This window comes from Numida meleagris, chromosome 3 (assembly GCF_002078875.1).
Source record: "Numida meleagris isolate 19003 breed g44 Domestic line chromosome 3, NumMel1.0, whole genome shotgun sequence".
NCBI classification, from domain to species: domain Eukaryota; kingdom Metazoa; phylum Chordata; class Aves; order Galliformes; family Numididae; genus Numida; species Numida meleagris.
In genome coordinates, this window is record NC_034411.1 from 12,255,709 (window position 1) to 12,278,079 (window position 22,371).

The following is a 22,371-nucleotide window of genomic DNA, read 5'->3' on the forward strand; positions in this document are numbered from 1 at the left end:
TCCTTTCAGCTGTGCCTAGGGTAAATTGTTTTCTGATTTTGCTATTCCACAAGAGAAACTTCTTTTGCTGTAGTAGATTTAAATATTCTGAAGTGACATCTGTAAGATGTTATGGCTTTAAGATGAAATTGAAGCATATTTAGAGAATTAATCCTATGAGCATCCCTTTTCTCCTTTTCTGTCTTGCTTACTGTTCTAGTGACGCCTGCTATCATTCTACTGTCTGTTTTTATAATTGTCTTAGGTAATATTCGGTTGCTGTAGAACACAGTACAGTGAATTTATCTGAAATATTTAATCACTTTTAGAGTGCGTTAGAATTTTTAGTGCTGTATTCCAAAAATCTGTAGTCTTTGCAAGACACACACATATTTTCATGGAAGTGCCGCAAAAGATGATTTTTTTTTCCCTCAGTTCCGCTCAATTACACAACTCCTATTACACAGAATTTCATCTAATCCAAGAGGCATCACTTCAAAGACTTTGTGAGGCGCAAGACTTGCTCTTGATCTTTTATGAGCGAGCTGACAGTTTGCTTGCGGTATGCTGTCTGTTTTTTGTTTTATTTTTGTAGGCTCCAAATGTAGAGTGAACAGCCTTTCTTTGTTGGACTTTATGAATCTCAAGTGAAAATAGTGACTAGATCAAGGTATAATTAATGCTAATAGTTGTTAGAGAAAAGGTAGGTTACTTGTGCAAAGCAACTTGAACACCTGACCCAGAATACTGTTAAAATAACGCTGCTGGTCTGCATAAGCATCAGCTGTATTTCATAAGTTGAATAAAGGCAGTTATGTTTTCCAGTTTGTGAACTCTGTCATTGCAGAGAAATAAATGGACGTGTTTCTTCTTTCAGCTTTTGTTAATAAAATAGGTCTGGACAAGGTGCTTCATAAGACATTTACATTGTGTGCTTGATCTCAAAACTGTATTCATGATCCCAGAACCGTTTATTTTTATGCTCTTGCTATCTGCCACCATATGAAGTCTGAATTTCTCTTGAAACATAAAGGGATTTGGGCAGATTTTTTTTTCTTTTAAAAACTGCAGTTTACAACAAAACCACATGCTTATTGAATTTACAGCTGGCCAGAGGAGCAATGTGCAGTTTCAAGTTTTTCTTTGAGTATAGAGCACTTCAGAGAGTCTAATGTTCAGGTATTGGAAGCCAGAGCAAAGTTTGTTGCAGATGAAAATTTAAAACTTTTTCGTAGCGCAGTCTATGTTTGTTCATACTGTGTGTTCATTGCTTGTTTCTTTCATCTGAATTCTGTGGAACATTCTTGATGAGTATCATTTACGTTGGAAATTAATGTGATTATGGGAAGCGATTATCACATTTTGATGCTAATAAAAGTTGCTCTATTTGTATTTCTTTTTGTTATGCCTCAAAGGAATGGAAAGCAAAATTTCGCAATGAAGTACTTTGTCTCTTGTTAATTTTTTAAAAATATTAATTTTAGAGTAAACAAGATTTCAGAATATAGGATCTTAATCCCAAGGATATGTATTTGAAGCTGAAAGCACAAAGCCAGCAGCATTATTGTAGTAAGGCGCTCACCACAGATGAACTTTAAATGAATATTGAATTGGAAGTTACTAATTCTAGTTAAAGACTTTGCTAGGATATTTTGCAGCAGAGTAACTAATGGTAATTTATGACAAAAGCGTTCTTGAAAAACATTTTAACTGGTTTGATTAAAAGAGACCTGACTCACCCTTGTAGGCTATTACTGCTTGTTTCTGAATTACCACAGAAGAATTAATTTTATAATTACAGTGTGTAGAAAGAAATGCCAGTAGGCTTTGAAATCCTTTTAAAAGCTGGAAATAAACCTTGACCAAAACTGTATCAAAGAGGGATGGAATGCTCTTTAATGCATGTTGGAAACAGAGCATTTTAACTATTTGTCTAGATGTAATTCTGGATTACTCACGTTGAGCAACTTTTCCAAGCTTTCCACATTTGACCACAGCTAGAAGCTTCAGCACTCCTGTATTGCTGCCAGAATATTTTTAAATACATCCCGAAGTAAGAGTGATTCTGCAACTGAATACAATATCCTCAGTAGCGCTTAAGAGTTTTTACAAGATGAGCTAACTTTCAGAATGAAATTCTTGTTCCGTGTCTTAAAGCTTTGCGTTGTCTCCTTTCTCCAGTTTTAGGCTGTAGGCTAGAGATACCTAAGTGATGGTGTCATTGCTGCAGTCTGGAGTTAGCAGTGGGCTAAGCCAGCTGCTGCTTTGTGGTCTTCTACCTTTCCGAGGTTGTCATCTTGGCACGTGGGCAGCACGCATCTGCACGAACGCATGTTTTTAAATCCAGCACGCAACACTTCTCATCTGAGACACTTGAGTCAGCAAAAAACTACAGGAAGTGCTAATAAAAGCTGGCTTAGTTTTTAACTAGGAAGCTTATTAAAAGTTGTTCGATACTTTATGTGTGAAGTATGATTTAGCTGTTATTTGAAAAACTTCCGGACCATGGTAACGACTGTACTTGTGTTAGTATTTCAAATAGAAATTTTGCAAATTGAAGTCTTGTTAATGGTGCTGGTTCCTCATTTCTGTGTGGAAGGCTGCATGCATTCATAGGCATATGATTTTAATAAAACGTATAGTTCTGTGTGCTCCTGTGTCGTACTTGAGAGCGTCAGAGGTAGGCTGTGGTCTCTGTGGAAAAGATTTTTGCTCATGTTGTAAAGCTTCTGCTTACAAACAAGTGATCATCTAAAATTGTTGTGTGATTATGATTTATATTAGCACGTTATTACTCTTGAGATGTATCGCACAGAAGAGAGTATAAGGTTTCCATCGTAGTAATTTAAGATAAACATTGCAAATTGCTCTTTTCTGATGTTGTTGTGGCATATTTAAAGTACTACAGTAGGAATGTGCGCTGTACCGAGATCAGTGTCATCGTATTAATTATGCAAAGGTTTTGATACAGTTTGTTCTGGTTGTGGCCTCACAGTGTTTTGTTTTTATTTTTAGGATTCTCCTTTTACAAATGCAGGAATGGGTTCTAACTTAAACCTTCTGGGTGAGATAGAATGTGATGCCAGTATAATGGATGGAAAGTCATTAAATTTTGGAGCAGTTGGCGCACTGAGTGGTACGTTAACTACGCATTATAAAGCTAACTACTGATTTAAGTGCAAAGACCAATTTTGTTCTTTTTTGGTTAAGTTTTCGGAGGGAGTGGCGTTATAGCCCCATTTAATAAATTCTTCCCTCTTTAAACAAAACAAAAGGGAGAGGGAGGCATTCCCACTCCCTGAAATACTGCTTTGTGATGTTGCAGTGTATTGTCTTAGTTCACTGATAATCCTTGGCAGAATGATCGCGTGATAAAGTATTCATTCGCTCAGAGGGCGTGTGTTTTCTCAGATGGCTTTGGAGAATGCTAACCTTATGGTAAAATGCAATTATTTATATTGATATATTTAAAAAATACAAGCATTAAAATGACAGTATTTGTTTTTGTTGTTTGGCTCCTTGAAGAACTTACTGTTATATAATTCAGTCATGGAATCTCTTAGCTTAATTCGTCAAATTAAAACGTTAAGGAACTAAGGTTTTCTTTACAGTGTTAGAAAGGTACACAGGCTCTATACTGAGGCTTCTTGTTTATTCTTGCAACTACTCATCCGTCGAGCAGTTTGCCCTGACATAAAATCCCTGTATAATATAGATTTTTTCATTATAATTCTCTCACATGATCAGTAACATTTGGATTTCTTATTTGTGAAACTATTATGAAGTCACGTGAATGTGCATACAGCACTTACCGAATCCGAGAACTAATGTGCCTTTCTATTTCTTTTTTGGCCTAGTTTTACCTTTCAGTACAAAACAGACAGTCACAAGCAGGGATCCTTGAACTTTTGTCACAAGTGTGCTTGAGAGCCTCAACTGTTACTGTTGAATAGCTTTTCTGATAACGTTTCAGCCTTTGTTCTTTATCCCAGGATAGTTCTGAGCTGTGGTAATAACTTCCTCATGTAGATATAAATCTAAAGTAAATAGTAAAATTAAGTGTTTCAAGGCTTACTGGTCACAAAATATATCCTTCCAACCACAGAGAAGGAGGAAATGGGGGGGTGACAAAAAGCTATGCCTGAATCCTATAATCCCTGTTCTGGCCAGATAGATCCAAATAAAGCTTTTTCCATCTTGAAAAATTAATACTCATAATACATCTTCGGTCTGTAGAACACCACTGATTTAATTCTGAGATTTCTGTGGTAGGGAGTCACTCCTAATATTTCAATACCCTTCTTTCTTTAAAAAACAAAACCAAATGTTGATTAGAAAGTCTTGTTACCACTGATAGGCCATGAGAAGGAACAACTGACTCAGTGTTATTAAGCTGAAAAATAGCACCACAGTGTGTCTCTCACTGAATTACCAAAGCGTTGGAAATTAAAGGAAGCCCTCTTCCATTGCCAAAATGAACCCCACGGTACTATGTGGAAAATATTTTAATGGTTTGTTCCCATTTTTTGCTAATTTTTCTTTTCAGGAATCAAGAATCCAGTTTCAGTTGCAAATAGATTGTTGTGTGAAGGGCAGAAAGGAAAACTCTCTGCTGGCAGAATTCCGCCTTGGTAATTGCTTTGTTCTGCTTGCCTTTACTTTAGTGTTATGTCTGTACTGCATGCAATATTTGAAGGCTGTGTCTAATTCAACGAAGGCTGCTGCTGCTTAACAAACCAGCAAGAGTGTGCTTTTAAAAAGAAGCAAAGTTTTGTTCTCAGATCTTGAAACATAGTGTGCACTCGATGCAGCTGTGAGTAGAAGTATTGTGGATAGATGGAGATAATCGCATAGTGAGGTTTTGTGTCTGTGTGGCTATTTCTAAAGTTATGTCGTACCGAATTACTGATTAATGATTAATGTGTATAAATATCTAAAGGGAGGTGAGGTGCAAATGGATGAGGCCAGGCTCTTCTCGGTGGTGTGTAGTGATAGGACAAGGAGCTGTGGCCTAAAACATGAACATAGAAGTTCCATACAAACATGCAGAAGAACTTCTTTATGGTGAGAGTGATAGAGCACTGGAACAGGCTGCTCATAGAGGTTGTGGAGTCTCCTTCTATGGAGATATTCAAGACCTGGCTGGACTCCTACCTGTGTGACCTGTTGCAGGGAACCTGCTTTAGCAGGGGGGTTGGAACTGATGATCTCTTGAGGTCCCTTCGAACCCTGCAATTCTGTGATTCTGTGTGAATTCCTGAGTTTTTTACTATATCATTTTGAAAAATCTGCAAGTACAGCAAAATTAAAATGAAATTCTACAGCCTTTGCTTTTGTGTACCCTTTTTTTAAAAAGGACAACTTTAAAAAATATGTAAACTAACTTTGTTTACTGTTAACTGACTTTGTGCCTTTATTTTGAACCCATATTGTGGAAATATGCAGTGTTTAGTTGGAATTTATTATAAACTTATTAGTATTTATGACAACACTGAAAATGTGCTTTATTCAGACTGATATAATACCTATTTGAAAGAGGAAACTGTTAATATGTTAGAACTTTAAATACTATTGTATCATTTTTGGAAAGTGTTTAAGAACTGTGTTGGAATTGACTAATCTTAAAAGCATCCTAATTTTCGTTAGCAGCTCAAATCAGCAGGCAGAGAGCTTGATCTTAAGCCGTTACCTCGGTTATCTTACCTGTTGGAGCAATTTGCTACTATTTGCTAACAGACTGTAGTATTTACACATGGATTAAATCAGCACTTACATTGTTTGAAATATGTATATTTGCTTTAGAAATTTTACTGTTCTTACTTCTTCGTGTAAACATGTCCAAATAATCAGTCCGTATCTGGATAGTATAGTACTCCAGTTTAAACACTGAGGAAAAGAACTATTTCAGTATCTGTAATACTGCAAAGGTAGGTCATAGAGTGAAAGAAAGCACTCCAAAACCAACACATCAACAAGCAGATTTTGCATTTAAACCTGTTTTCTTTATTAAAGAAAGAGTAATTGTAGTTAGTGACAACTTCTTTTTTCAGAGAAGTTTACCAAAGAATAAGAACTTAATTGTTAGTTGCTGCCAGTAGCAGTAGCTTATTTCTTCAGATATCAGGAGAGAGCTAGGGCTTAGCTGGTTACATTAAAGAGAGCGTCAAAGGAGATTGTTGTGGTTTTGGTTCTGTTTGCTTTTTTTTTCTTTTTTTTTTTTTTTTTTCCGATGTTCCAGAACTAGGAGCAAGCATTTGTGGTTTAGTTTTGTCTATACCCTCACAATGTTTTCTTTAATTGTGGAAGGGAAGAGTACCTGGGATAGTTGTGTCCTATTTTAGTGTGTTTTCTGTAACTTCATGGCCTAGTTTATATTTGTTGCTGTTATTTTAAAAATAAGTGAATGGAAAATAAACTGTATTCTCTTATCTCAAAGGACAAGACAGAATCTTTCAAACACTTGTGCAAGGTCTTGGCTAACAGACACTTCCTAAGACACTTCTCTAAGTGTGAAGCGAACTGTTGAGTCTTCGGGGCCAACATTTTGGACCTTATTTGCCTTATACATATTTTCATTTCTTCTTCTCTGTTTTGAATTTGGAATATCTGTCTTATTAGAAAAAAGCAGATAGCTTGGAAACAATCTGTAGCAGTGAAACCTGACTGCTTGCTTGAATAGATGTTCCTGTATGTTCAGGGTATTCCAAGTTTGGAATGGATCTTACGTTATTGTAGGTGATGACTGTTGACAATTTCATGCCTCGCCTTTTTGGCAGGGTTTGATATAACATATTTTTGTTCTGGGAGTGAAATATATTGCAGCACAAGCTGGAAAAATATGTAGCAAGTAGCAAGAAACAGCTGTATTATTGTCGGTCCTCCTGAGAGTTGGGATTTTAATAACTGGTTTTTATTTGTAAAGATATGAAGGTTTCATCTGGTTTCTCATGGGCAAATAGTATGGTGGGGAATCTTAAGGAAACTGCGTAGCCTAAGAACCTGTCTTGTTAATTAAACCTGTTGATATAGACAGCTTCTATAGCATGATCTAACTTAGCTTAACGTTTTCTCACCAGAATGTTTGGCACAGGACCACGTGAGAGAAATTCCCTGACTGTGAAATTAGTGACAGCGGCGTTATGGAGAGTCTTGTCTGTAAAAGAGCAGCTGGAGGCTGTTAGTTTGGCTTGGTTACCGCCATTCAGCACCCATTTGTGTAGGGACAGTTCAAAATGGTACTTTTCTAATTTTCGGTAGAAGAAATTTTAATAAGTGTGAACTAATTTATTCTGAGATGATAAGTTTGTTGGGAAGGAGTCATCAAGTGTCCCCATTGCTGTATGTATGCAATTTACCATGAATTGCTCTGTAGTGTGGGTTTTTCTGGGACAATATCTCGTCTTCTGGTTTAAAACACAGTCTTACCATCCAAATTAAAATTCAGAAAGCTTTCAGTAGAGAATTCCCACATGCATGCATGCATTTGTTAAAGCTGTTCTAAGGTTATTAAACCTTCTCTCATAGTTTATTCAGACTGACGTTGTCAGAATATTCTCTACCTCTGCATGAAAGAATAGAAAATACTGAACTCTTCGATGTTACATGTTATCCTATAAGACATTCTAGATCATTGTATAACTTAGAAAAGAGAACAGAATTACAGTTGCACAGTTACATCTTGGGTGGATCATTGGGTGTGGTCTTTGGTCACAGAATATTGGATGAGTTGCTTTGTAGTAACAGCTTTTAAGTTTTTTTTCTATTTCATACGCTGAAACAAAGGGGAGACCTGACCTTCTTAGAAGCAAAAAAGCTTATTTAGATCTGCTTGCTCGTAACTTTAGGTATGTAAGAATTGCAATTTGGTACAAATAGACTTAAGCATCTCTTTTTTTAGAACTCCTTGGTATTATTGATTTCAAAGTTCATGTTGGTGTCCCTTTTTCAGTATTAATATTAATCTATATGAGAAAGAATACCATGTTTTGTTTGTTTGTATGTTCTGCCCCTTTGGTTATTACATAGTTTTGCACTTGTTTTATTTCTGTCGCATATAGTGCTTCAGGTGGGATATGCATGTTGAATTACTTGCAGGGCAGTGCATAGTCAGGAAAGTGCCTGGATTGAAGACTTGTACCACCTTTTATCTCTGTTCTGTATTTCAACAGAATGACTTCTATGTAAGAGTGATTTCAGAGCGATAGCTGCATTTTATAACAAACATTATAAAATGAGTTTATGTTTAGGATCACCTTGACCGTCTTTAGTGAACCTAACTTTCTGTTGCTGCTTCCATTCAGCTCAGAATGGCTTGTCTCCATACAGCCCATATTAAGGACTGCTCTTTGCAATATGAAACAGGCAGCAGGATAACCATGTTCTTGTGAAAAATTTTCCCAAAGGGCCATTTTTAGAGTAATTTCTCTCTATTTTCAATTAATGTGCCCTGCTCTTCGTGTATTTGGAAAGCACATCTAAACATCAGCTTCTTGCTGGGGAGGACTTTTTCAGCTTCTGCGTGTTCTGAGCTTGTAACAACTACAGAGTACTCACCTTTCTTGCAGATGTATCAAATGAACTTTTATCTTGTTTGAGTAGAACCAACTTTCAGAGTAGCAAAGCACAATCTCATTCATCTTTTTTTTTTCCCCTTTGACAAATTGTATTCTGAACTAGCCTAAGGGCTTTTGAGACTTGGTGGGGCTTTGGCTGCTCTGTATAGCCCACTGACTTTATTCTCTATTTTTCCTCTCCCCCAACTAATCATGCTTGGTTGTAGCTGTTTAGGGTAAGTTTTTTTTTTTTTTTTTTTGTGCCAGCTGTGAGTATTACCCGTTCATTCTTGCCTGCTGCAGCTCTTCTGTGTGAGTACATGGATATTTCTCATGGAAGTAGTTCCCTAGTGCCTGACTGCTGGTTCCCACCCTCTCACCACACTATCACCTGTGGCTGTTAAAATTGTTTGTATTGCTTGGGTGGTATGAAGACTGTTTAATCTTGTTCTTATTGTAAATATTTGGCTACTTACAGAACTGAGTTCATGCCGTCTGTCCTATGGATTCTCTTACCAACTGTCTCTGTATCAGTTTACAGGAGAGGGTACAGGTGGTACAGATAACAGAGTACTGAGGTCTTGATTTTTTTATTATTTCAACTGTCTTGTGATTATGTTGTATTTTCAAGACATATGAAGTGGAAAGATTAAAATAATTTTTTTAAAAAAGTGGATGATTTCTGAGTGAAGTGAGGCTTCAGTTAGATATCAGCAAGTGTTTGCTTCAATAACTGTCTGGGGGGTTGGACTTGATGATCTCTGGAGGTCGCTTCCAACCCCTACAATTCTGTGATTCTTTGGGACAAGAACAGGAAAGTAGTTTGTCTGTGTCTACCTTGTATGGGGGAGATGAATCCAGGAATTATGGACACAAGTGTGAGCAGAATAAGAGTCATATTACTTACATGTTGGTACATCTTCAACATTCTGGGGTGCTTTTTTTGCACTCTAAATACTTGTGACTATTTTTCTATCTTTAAGTGTAAAACAAGCAATTGTGAGATGTCAGGAAAATGAAAGGTTTCTGACTGATCCGTGCTATTCAAGTTATCATATGTAAGACCCATAATATCTGTTCATAGTACGGGGTTGCGTCCAGAGGAGGGCCGCAAAAATGATCCAAGGGATGGAACACCTCTCCTACAAGGGCAGGCTGAGAGCTGGGGCTGCTCAGCCTGGAGAAGAGAAGGCTGCGAGGTGACCTGAAAGCGGCCTTTCAGTATCTAAAGAGGGGCTGGAGGAAAGAAGGGGACAGATTCTTTAGCAGGGTCTGTAGTGATAGAGCAAGGGGAAATGGCTTCAAGCTTAAAGAGAGTAGATCTAGGTTAGCTATAAGGAAAAGGTCTTTTACAGTGAGGGTGCTGAGGCACTGGAACAGGTTGCCCAGAGATGTGGCTGACGCCCTGTCCCTGGAGACTTTCATGGTGAGGGGGGATCAGGCCCTGGGCAAGCTGATGTAGTGCTGGATGTCCCTGTTCATTGCAGGGGAATTGGACTGGATGGCCTTTAAAGGTCCCTCCCAAATCTACAGATTCTGTTCTACTCTTCCGCTCTATGTAAATTACTTTACTGAACAGGAAACACTTATTCACTTCCTGAGTGTGTATAGTTGATGGAAAACTTTTTTTAATCAATGCAGATTACTTTCTTCTTTGGTTTGGCTACAGCATGTGTTTCTCTTGGATGTTAATGTGAGTGAGAGATTGCTTCTTGATCACTAGCTTATTTAAAAGGAGACATTCTTCCAAGTACCCAGTAACTTGCTCTGCAGTATCTTGCAGCATGAAAAATATTCATCTGGAGCTGCACTAACAGTAGTAAGAAGTATGTGCTTAACAATTCAAATTCATATCTAGAGCAACTTTTTTTTTAACCTTCTTTAATCAAAGACTGAAAACATCTCTTGTGGTGGTTATGTCATAGGGAAGATGGAAAGTAGTGCTGCACATGTCAGATATAATGCTATCAAGAAACTTGTAACAGAAGTAATGCCAACAAATCTTCTGTATCAATGTGTTCTCTGGAATTGATAGTATTATGTGCCCCAAGAGTATTCTGTGTAGCTTAAACGGCTTTTAGTCTTGCATTCATAAGTTGGGTGTTTCTGTGAAGCATTTTGAAATTACTCTGTGTCCTCAGTCTTTTCTTCTTGTGTCCATTATACAGTTATGGTATTCTTATTTCAAAACGGAGATAGGAAGTAGAGATTGGAAATAGTTGTCCTTTACTATGTTGCTACTGCTGTTGCTGTTTTTCATCAGCTTTCTGAAAAGATGTGATTTCTAGCCACATTCCATTTTTTGAGGAATCAGATTAATTTATTTAAAGGGAAATGGTATAAATAATTGAGGCTTTTTTTTCCCTAAAGGCTACATGTCTGTATGTAACTCTTGCCATCATTCACTGTCACGCAGCATGTACTTTCTCCGTACCGTAAAATGCTCAGTACTTATTGCAAAACAACTTCTCAAACTCGTTTCTTTCTTCCACGAGTATGTTTAATACTCAGCAGAGTTGTCTCATTTGGAAATGCTTGATAAAACACCATGAGATAGACTTTTATCTTTTTGAATCTATATTAAGCTTATTTTTAGCTTGTCATATCTCAAAGTAATTCTTGATATTCCTGTGGCATTGGCTAACTTCACTAGAAATGTCTTGCATTCTCACTTCATTCATCCCCGTCCTGTTAGTCTTCAGAATCTTACTCAGTTGTTATAAAGAGTAAGACTCTGGATGGTTTCATGCTGTTTTAGCTGCAGCTAAAAGCTGATGCAATTTGTTAATTTGTTTCAAATTTAATAGCACATGTTTTTATTCTAATAGTAAACTTAATGTCAGAGCTACATAGTGTTTTAATGAAACTAAATGAGGTTGCCAACTGTAATTATAGCTGACACTTCTGTGAAATGCAGACGGCTTACAGTTTTAAAATGACCAAACCAAAGAGAAAAAACTAATTGCAAGAAAAGGGGGATTTGTTATATGGTTTTATTTAAACTCCCTCTTCTGTGTCTCCTAGCTTTTTAGTTGGTGAAGGAGCTTTCAGATGGGCAGTTGATCACGGGATACCAGCATGTCCTCCAGGTATCATGGCTACAAGTGAGTAATCTGGTGGTGTGAGTAGGAAGAACAGGACAGAGTAACTTAAAACAGTGCCTCGTATTTTGAGGTGAACATCACTTCACTGTTCTTAACATTCGACTAGCATATGATATTATGATGTATAAGGATGGTTAAGTTTAATAATTTTCTATTAAGTATCAAAGTAGTAAAAATTAAGAACTGTTACTTTAGCTGCATTTTAGCAACATCTAATTAAAGCGAATCTGTGATTCTAGGATTAAATCCAATGAAGGACTTTTAATTATTATTATTTTTTAACCAAAATGCAGACTCATTAACAGCTCAAGCTGTGATCCTTCTTTGATCCAAAAAACAACAACTAGCCGTGTATCTGAATTCAGTAGGTGCCACTTTGACTAGCAGATTCTGTAATTCCATCCATCATGGTATAAACAGGCTTTTTTTTTTCTTTTTTAACTAAGAAACGAACAAACCAAAAAACTTAGCTAGGCTTTGTTTCATCTAACATGGTGGAATAACCCAATCCAGCACATCGACTCGAAGTATACTGTATCCTAAGAGCTTCCAGATCTCTTACAAGAACCTTCTTTTATTTAAAATAAATCAAGTGATTGTTACACCTACAGACTAGACTGAAAATTAGTGCGTGTACTCCTGGAGAGGCATTCCTTTTCTTCTCAGTCCCCACGCTGTTGGAAAGTGCCATTACCAGTAGTCTGTAGGTTGCTATTGGTGAGAGCATGCCCTATATTTCCTGTTGAAGTTGTTCAGGTAAAAAGTCAGAGCTCGTTACCAAGAAGGCAGAAGATTACACAATATTTTTTTTATTTTACAGTTTAAAACATCACTACATAAAATATGTAAGTTGTTTCTGAGTGAGAAATTGAGATCTACATTTGCCATTAGACGCAGTCCTAAATGTAGATAAACAGCCAGAGTTTGTGTTTCAAAGTTACTGATACTCACTGCTCAAAAGTAACTCCTGAAAGAGTAGCAGTGTTATACTAGATCATGCCAATTTTCATACATATTCATGTTGCATTTCACTTTGAACAGAAAGTTTTGATTTCTAGTCTGACATGAGTGAAAGTGCTGCTCCATCCATTTCCTGTCCAGAACAGCATTTGCAGAATGAACTTTGGGCTCAGTTGAGCAGAACGGAATTGTTTCTGTGACTTTAGAAAAGAGGAAAAACCCATAAAGGATTTTTCTTTAGAATGTATTTACTACATATGTATAGGAAATACTCCAAAAGGAGGGTCTCTTGACTAGCTATGTTTGCGTGCACTACAGTTTACACTATTTCTAGTATCACAGCCTTGCTGTTGTAACAGGGGTGATTAGATTCTAACATTAACTGGCAAACGTTCTCATACTCGGTAAAACATACCTTAGAGCAAATCCACGTGTTACAGCTTGAATATAAGGATGGCCATTGCTATTTTGGTTTCCCTAATATAGACTATGTATTTACATTGGAGAAACATCAGATGAATAATCTCAGCTGATATATTTTCACAAGCTAGCTCCAAAACATTAGTAATTTATTTTCATCTACTTAGCACACTCAACGTTCCTCTATTTAGCAAAACAATTTCCATTAAAACAACTACTGGATTTGTGAGGTTAATCCTGTTGCAAAGCCAATGCAGAAATGGCATTGCCTGTTGCAATGTCAATTAAAAAAAAATAGTATTAAATATTGGTATTTAAATTGCCAACTGCTTCTTACTCCCCAACCCAGACACACGCCCCACTGCCAGCCAGGTTTATATATACTGCCTGAGCGACTTAAAAATTGGCCTTTTCCCCAGTATTTGAATACACTTGATTTTATTGAATAATCAGTAGTTTTTTATTATGCCTGCTACAAGTGCTCTGGTAGAGTTTTCTTGGAGAATACAAGGTAAATTAACTTGAAATGAAATCATATGATTGTTGAGTAGCTCTGTAAAATGCTGAACCGAAATAATTACTAAATGTTAGAGTAATTTGATTACAAACAACAGCAACAAAAAGCATGCACACAAACCCTAACCCAAGCCTTAGACATGTACTTGCAACAAGTATTAACAACAAGAACTAGGTACACATGTTTTGGCTTCTCTGTGCTGCACGTGGAAAAAATATTCTTGAAGGCACATTATTCTCTCTCACTTTTCCTGGACCTGAGCTGGCAAGAGAAATGTATATGTACTGTAAGGCTATGGGATTGTGTGGTTCGTTTTGCAGTGTTGGAGCTGTCTGTATGATCAGTTACAAAGAAAGCTGCACGATCAACTTTGTGGTCACACTCCATAATTCTCTGATAACTATCAAAGTATTTGGGCACCAAACTGAAATGAAGTTTTAAACCATGTTCCTTGTTGAACTACATCAAGGTTATGTCAAGGCACACCTGTTTTCTCTTCCTTGATTTGCCAAGTGTGCGAGGAAATGGGATTTCTACTCTTTGTAGAAATCTGCTGGCTTCCAGTGTAGTGACTGGGTTGTTGTTGCTCTTGTTTTTTTTTTTTTTTTAACTGAAGTATGATATTCTTGCATTGCCTACAGACTGCAGGAGGGCTGAATTTATTAATTCCTGCCCACACTAGAGCCTGTACTATCTTATGTTTGCAGTTTGTTGCCCCATGTAAGAGAGACTGATTTGAAAGTGTGATCAAAGTTTTAACACTAATTACAGTTTAGAAATTCTAACTTACTGTATCATGCAGCCTTTCCTAAATATGAAAAGTATGCTTTACTCTAAATTGGCAACATAAATGTTAGATACAGCTTTGCCTGTTGATATCTCTGCTGGCACTAGTAATAACTGAGCCACTTTTATCTCAGTTTTTAATTTCAAGCTACAGTAGATGCAGAGCAGTTGATTCGGCGAAGATAAAGTGATATAAGCATCTTGTAATTATGTGTTTTTGATGGCTGATGCCGTCAGCCCTGGCTGCGTATGAATGTGTAAACTATGTATATAGTGTGAAGGTAGATGTACTCTGTACAGTTGGTTCTGAAAGGAGGAGTTAATTTTTTAGCAGCTCAGGAAGCTGTGGATCTGACTCTGGCATCAAACTGGAGATCGGGATTAACAGCCTTAAGACATTTTATTTGTAGAGATGATAGTTATGACACTTCATACAATATCTGACTGAAATATCACAAAGGATCCCTGTTAAATCACTGGTATTAATATCTGAAGCTGTGGTTGACTTAATCTAGTATTTGTTGCCAAAAAAACAAATTACTGCACAGCTAGTGCTGCTGAGTACTGTCTTCTTACTTGACGTAACATAGGACTGTTTAAGTATACAGCCTTTGAAGGGAAGGAGAAGGATGGTAACTCATGCATCGTGCTTGTACCCCTGACTAATGAGATGGAAGGGACCCTAAGCGCTTCAATAAGCTGTATTACGTAAGAACAGGAGCACCTAGCTCAATTACTGGAATCTAATACTAGCCAGAAGTGGTGCTTAAGGAAGAAGAAAAGAACAGAGCAAATACGTACCTACCTCATTTGATATCCTAGACTCTAAACTCCTGGGTTGGTATTGGTACATGGTAATGATTAATGGTATTTTGTGCCAATAAATTGTCCTTTCCTCTTGAGCCTATATTAATTTCTAGCATCTGCAAAAACATTTACGGCTCAACTATGGGTTATTTGAAGGACTACTTCTTTTTCATTATTTTGAGACCTGCTGAATAAAGTCTGTTGTTTTATTTTCAAGTCATTGACTCAGAATCTTTCTGTTCTTCTATCCTGTCCTTGGCTTTATTACCTTGAATAACTTAGTGCCATCAGTAAAATCACATCATTATTTTGAACAAAGTAGGTGCTACTATATGTTGGTTTGGCATTCTACTTGTGACAGGCAATTTCCTTCCGCCTCGTTTTCTATTTTTTTAACTGTAATAATAATTTTTATTTTGTGTATGCAGGAGTATTCTCGTTTATGTTATGACTGCTCTATTTCTTTAATGAAAGAGAACCATTTCTAGATGTCATGCGGATTGCCACACTTCTAGTGACACCATATGTCTTCCTGTCCATCAGTTTGGCCTGTCTTTCTTCCGCACTTCCTCACACCTCCTTATTTTTTCCTCTGCTTCACTGTTATTGATGTAAGAAAAGTGTTTGCCATATTTCTGGAACTGGGCTACAAGGTTCAGTGGCTAGCTCAGGGCAGTGGCTTAGACTATGTTGTGGTTCTTTGCTTTTAGGATGAGAATAGCAGGGATCAGGAGAGAAAGTCAGAAATTCGGGGGATTTTACAAGGTAGCTTGCTTATTTTGCCCTGTGTATTGCGCATTCAGAGGAGGGCGACGAAGCTGGTGAGGGGTCTGGAGCACAGGCCTTATGAGGAGCGGCTGAGGGAGCTGGGATTGTTCAGTCTGGAGAAGAGGAGGCTCAGGGGGGACCTTATCGCTCTCTCTAACTACCTGAAGGGAGGCTGTAGTGAGCTGGGGGTCAGCCTCTTCTCTCTTGTAACTAGTGACAGGACGAGGGGGAATGGCTTCAAGTTGCACCAGGAGAGATTTAGGCTGGACATTAGGAAGTACTACTTTTCTGAAAGAGTGGTCAGGCACTGGAATGGGCTGCCCAGGGAGGTGGTTGAGTCACCGTTCCTGGAGGTATTCAAGAAACGTTTAGATATAGCGTTGAGAGACATGGTTTAGTGGGGTTATTGGTGGTAGGTGGATGGTTGGACTGGATGATCTTGTAGGTCTTTTCCAACCTAGCTAATTCTATGATTCTATGGTATCTCTCAGAAAGAAGATGCTTATTTTTACCAGTAAAGTTGCTACCTCTGCTCTGTAATATGCAAAATGAGCTTTGGAAAGTGCTTGTTTCACTGGTACACACAAAAAATAAAGGAGGCAAGACATGATGTGAAGTGTCCCTGGAATTGTATATAATATTGTAGGTTCACTCACAGTTCTGAAATCCAAGCAGCTAAGTGCCACCTATATGGTCATTCTAAATTAGCTAGGAAAAGTGTTGAGCCAAAGCTCCTGGAAGATGCTTTGAATGGAAATCTTCTGGAGAGCAGGAAAGCCCGCCTGATTGAGGAAAAGGTTTTTTTTTCCATGAAGTAGTAAGAACTGATAAGTCCAGAAAGACTTTACCCTGAGTTTTTGCCATGAACATGAAATCTATATACAGTGTTGCTTTGCGAAAGGTAGGTTAATTCTTGCGTATGCTTTTGATGCTGAATGGTTTTGCTTTTTTTTTTTTTATTGCTGTCTGTCAATCTATGGCCACATGGGAAGTAGTACTAGTAGTCTTTAGTCTCAATAGAAGCATAAATGGTGTTAATTTGTCATTTAAAATACCTTTGTTAAAATGAAATTTAGTTTCTTCTGTCTTCATTTGTGCCACTTGTTTTAGCTACTGCTCAACAAAATTCTTTACTGAATCATTTTAATTCCTGTGGGTTAACTAATTTGCTAGTATATCCCTTTGTAATTCTCTTTCCTTCAATAGTTGCGTCCTCCTTTAATATGGAGTAAAAAGATAAAATAAAGAAAATTCTCCTGTTTAGTTCTTTCAGTTGACTGTAAGAAGTGTCTGCCAGGGGGTGCTATATGATTGGTCCGTCTGTACTCCAGAGATTTAAGAATATTCTTTGAATTTTCTTAGTATTTTCAATTTACTGTTTTTAAACAAGAGTTGCTGACTCATAGGTTGCATAATGTTTTGTTGCATAACAGATTGTAACAACTGTTATAGGAACAGTGGAGTTTGTGCTTGTGTTCCTGGCTTGCTGTTCCATCCAGTAATGCAAATATATTGAAGGGTATTGTCCTGACCTTGATTTCTGATTTATTGATCCTACAAATCTGTCTCTGTTACTCCAATTTGAAAACATAATTATACACTTAAATGTCTTATGAACTTTTAGCTTAGCCTGAGAATACAGAAGTGAATAGATTTGGCTTATAAAAGCATGGTAATTTTATGGAAATGTGGCCTTCTCAGTAAAAACTTTTTGTATTACTTTAAGCAAGAGGTGTTAATGTAGTGTATTAAACAATCTGTCCACTATAGGCTTGTTTGAAGAACACAGACCTAGAATTCACAGATCGATGCATGTCAGTTTTACCATTGTCAAAAGAAAAAAAGAAAAAGGAAAAAAAAAAGCATCTTAGTCTTACATTTTATTCTGCATGTCTGATTCAGTAGTTTTTCGGAGTCTATGAATATGACAGTGGTAACTTTCTCTTTTTCATAATTTTTCTCTGTTCTCTGGACCGTTTCCATCATTTCCAGCAGCCTGTGAAAGCTGGTTTAGAAATCAGATCATGGGCTTTGTTTGTATCCAGACGCTCTCAGTTTCTTGGTGTTCATTCCAGCTGGTGCTTACAACTGCTGTCACTTAGAGAATTTGTCAGTGTGCATGTATGTGTACACGTGTATTGTAGTGCAGCCATGTGCCTGTGTGCACGGGTAGCGTTAGTTTCCAGCAGATCAGTTTGCTCCAAGCTCACAGTCCCAAGGAGAACATCCTTTAGAGATAGAAATACCAGGTCGGTTCTGATCCTACCTGTGGATGAAACTGGGGAAGACCTCTGAATGCATTGCTGAGGCTTTCCTTTATGAGGGTTTATTTTGAGGAGTTTTGTTAAAGGAGGGCATGGTGCATATGAAGTACAGTAATTTGCTTTTGAAGTTGTTCTGTTTTATGGATCAGAAGAGTCAAGTAGGTTAGGGAGGGCTGCAGGAGACGGAAGTCCGGAAAGTGACTAGGGGAAAGGATAACCTAGAGGCTTAACTGAAGTAGTACTAGGAAATGAATTGGTTGTTATAAATGAGACTTGTTCGCTGTAGAGTTTGCAGTGCTGAAGAGCATATAGTAACATTTAAATGCTAATGGTTTAGCTGAGTACGCAGGGTGTATTAGCACTGATGTGCTGTGTAGAATGAGGAATACAGTTGTCTTTTATTTAATTATTTGCTGTATCATTATGTAATAAACTGCTGAGATATTGGGTTAAATTTTTTACTTGTACGTAGTATAATGTAATAAGAAGAGTTATGGGAATAATCAGACTTCTAGAGTGCCAACAGGATTAGTACAAGAGATGAATATATGATGTGGAAATTTTATGGCAAACAAGTATCACACACATGACAGCCTTAAACTGACTCAGAGACAGTGTTCTGTTACTGACCTGCTTGCTGGAAGTTACTTTCTTATCTTTCTGTAAAATGGTGTTAGTGATGCAAAAACCCCATGAAAAAAACCCTGTACTTATGCCCAGCCATGGTAATATATGTGGAAGATAAATATCTTGTGCTAGTGAATTGCGTAATGAAGATTTTGTGGTTCTTTCTCATCAGTCTGCCCTTTAACACTGGAACTTTGTCAAAATGGGAAAACCTACAACATTCTTAACTTCATGAAGATGTGCTTGTGAGATTTTTCTTCCACATTTCTAGATAATAAATAAGCATGTATTCTGACACCATCTCTACTAATACCAACCTCTCATGCAGGTGAGTGGTGGTGAGCAAGTTCTACGTCTGCCTGTTCTGTGCTCTGCCACTTAGCCTACTCTGCAGGAAGACCCCTATTCAACTTCTACAACTCTGTTTTGACTAAATATTTCACCCAGTGCTTCTGCTGTTGGGTATGAATAGACCCAAAATGCAGAGCTTTTAAGTCCAGAGTACATGTGGATAGTTCCTGCTTGGTAAGTTGTGGGGTTGAAGGGAGAATGTGGACTGGGAAGATGTTTTGAGGTCCTTGAAGATTCATTTTTAGAGGTAGCCTATTGCAGGGACGTGTGAGCAGTGTCGTAAATGTGACAGACTGAAGTCCTGGAATTTTACTGATGTTCTGATATGCTTTTGTTGCCAGTCATTTCATGTCTTCTATGTGGATGAGGCCTGAGTTATAGCATTTAAGCAGTAACAATCATTTTGTAAAGCTTGGGGCTTTTTATTCTTTTTTTTCCCCTCTCCTAGCAGCTCTGAAGTAGTTTTATTTATGACAGTATGTACATAAGAGAGAAAGCAAAACATAAGGGCTGGCTGTAGTCTGTGTCTTCTGAGATGCAGGTCTTTTCAGATTGAGTTTGACTGTACACACTGTTACTGTGTGGAATAATAATTTTCAAGGACTTTTATCACGGAGCACAGGCCTAATTTTTGCTAAAACTTCAAAATTCTTCTGCAAAATCAAAGGAGGTTGTACTAAATAACTTTCTGTATATTCCAACAATACCTCTGGGCTGTACTCCAAGAGTTCTTCAAACTAAAATCTTGTCTGTCCCTTTACCTCTCTTTTTCTAGCTTCCTCCCTTCCCCAGTCAATAAGCTTCCCTTATCTTCTTGGCTCAGGTGCAACCTCAGGCTGATGTAGCTATATTGCATTTGTTTTAGGAAAACTTGCCTGTCTTCAGCACTGTGTTGTGTCCTTTTCCTCTTCTCAAGCTTGGAATATGCTGTTGGAGAAGGTGAGAGTGTTTTTTGTACTGTCATTTAGGACAAATGAAATTTCTTAGAATCCTTGCACAGCACAGTTGAATTTTTTGTTTTAGATGTAATTTGAGTTATGAACTTTCTCTGTGTGTATGCGTTTTCCTTCTGTGTATAGTACTGATTTTAAAATAATTCTCTAGTGTTGCACTTTTAAGTGCAACATTAAGCAAGTACATTATAATCTGGGAAATTTTTTAGTTTGTAAAATGTGACTTATTGAATTAAAAGCCCTATTATGTTGCTTGACCAGAACGACAACCATGGAGGATATTTTCAGAAAATTTTGATTTTGTCTTTCAGTCCTTTAGCACGAAGCTCAGTTTTATTTTCTAGTTTCTTTAGTCACCTCAGAACAAGATGAAGCAACCAGAGCCATGGCCAGTTAAATTATGTTCATAGTGGTTTTACCTATCTAGAACATAACCAAGGCAGGAGTAGAAGGGGGACAAACAGCCTGTCGCTTGCTATTAGTTGGTTTTCCCTTATCTGATCATCTGAAGTTTGGCATAAGTCTGAGGAATGTCAGAGGAAGGAACAGAAATTGCTGTCAGAGGTTTTGTTTTACAAACTGGTCCTTTATTTCATGATTTTCAAGTCACTTTGGAGGTATTTGCTTTTTTTTTATCCTGCAAAGAGGAGCTGATGGTCTCTGTTAATAATTATTTACCATAAATAATGAAAGGCAACTATTATCAGTCCTTGCTAAAACAACGTTATCAACTTGCTAATGGAAGAAAGTTAATTCTAATAAATATGCTGAAGTTGAATGTGGCCTGAGCACAAGAATTTCTACTCCAGGGAAAGTCTGAATAGGCTTTCTTTCCCTCACAGTCTGGAAAGGTATGGTATTTCATGCTAAATTGAATAATATTTAAGAATTGAATTAATACATGAATTCTTACAAGTAACTCAGGGAAGAGAGGCAGAACATTAACAAACTACCTTTCTCCGCTCCCAGCTCCCTAAAAAGCTCCCTCCATCCCCCCAAAAATCCACTAACCCACAGTCTTCTCCCTTCTAAGACCCTCATTTTTTTCTGATCAAAATTCTAACGTACAGAACCACGACTGGAATATCATCTAACATCTCCTTCTAGTATAACAGTATGAACTTGCCAATGTGACAAATATCATGGTAATTTTCAAGGTAGGAGCTCATGTTTAAGTTTTGTTGATAGCGTGGTGGAGAAAGCTGGGGAAGGATTAGTTTGTTTTACTTGGAAAGCATTATGCTAGCTTCCTTAACATAGACTGTTCTGTGTTAGTTCATTTAAGTGTCATATGGTGGTGTCTGCTGCACAGGGATTGAATTAAAGAGGATTAACATAAATTAGGATATGGGAAATTCTGACTAACTTATACATATGTACATATATTGGCACGAGTCTGAGGAATATATATGTATATTCCCCTGGAGCAGGGGCCCCGAGAAGTCGGGGAATCAGTCTCCATCCCTGAAGATATTCAGAATTTGACCGCATAAGCTTCTGTGCAGCTCTTTCGACTTGGACTAGAAGTCTGGACGACTTGACCTCCTAAGGTTCCTTCCAACCAATGGCATTCAGTGGTACTAGAAAACTGACTTACATGTCTGTCTGCTGTGACATCAGACATAGTTTAAGCTGCACAAAAAACACAGGCCACACCGACTCCTGGGGTTCTTAGTACCTGCTCATCCAGAATAAATCTTTGATCAAACAGTGCACCGCTGTTCCCACAGGAGGTCAGCAAAGTAAGAAAAGCAGTGGAGAGAAAATGCTTGAGAAGTCTTAATCCTAGCATACAGTTAAAAAGGCAGTTGGGGTAACTGTGAATTGAATGTAGTTCTGACACCTCAGAATTAATTGTGTTAGCCAGAATTAGTGCTATGTAAGAGTCATGCTTTCTTTAAACAAGGACAGAGTGGTATGTTTCTAGCCCAGTTTCATACTTAATGACCTGTCTTCTCTCTCTATTTCCTTGCTTAATGATACCGCTTTGAATTAGTGCAAATAAGACTGTGAACAATTAAGTCCTTCAAAGCAGATCTTCAGGCTTTTTTACTGCTTTGAAAAGACAGAATCGTAAAGCACAAGGTAAAATCAGAAAATTGTTTAATTGCTTAGCTAGAGACTGAGAAATTCTGTGGATGGAACTTATCTCTTCAGCTTGGAGAACATCATATGTTCTGGGAGAAAGTGTCTGGATAAATAGCAACAAAGGTATAGCTGGAATGGTGATGCTATGAGACTGTATAGCAGTGCTTTGTTCCTGACAGGGCAGCTTGGAACTAG

General features: G+C 37.6%; 1 protein-coding gene across 14 annotated transcripts in view; it reads left to right on the forward strand.

Annotated features, from left to right (window-relative positions):
- Nucleotides 1–22,371, forward strand: part of TASP1 (taspase 1) — a 76,950-nt gene that overhangs the window by 5,598 nt on the left and 48,981 nt on the right. For 8 of the 14 annotated variants that reach the window (XR_002437027.1, XR_002437028.1, XR_002437026.1 and 5 more), the window contains exons 5-7: nt 2,995–3,115; nt 4,526–4,610; nt 11,556–11,635. Coding sequence is in view for 10 of the 14 variants with exons in the window: in XM_021392210.1 (XP_021247885.1) it covers nt 2,995–3,115; nt 4,526–4,610; nt 11,556–11,635 (286 nt within the window). In the remaining 4 variants the exon portion in view is untranslated. Of the gene's footprint in view, nt 1–2,994; nt 3,116–4,525; nt 4,611–11,555; nt 11,636–20,000; nt 20,075–22,371 lie in introns of all 14 variants that reach the window. The other 6 variants (XM_021392202.1, XM_021392205.1, XM_021392203.1 and 3 more) reach the window with 3 other exon arrangements.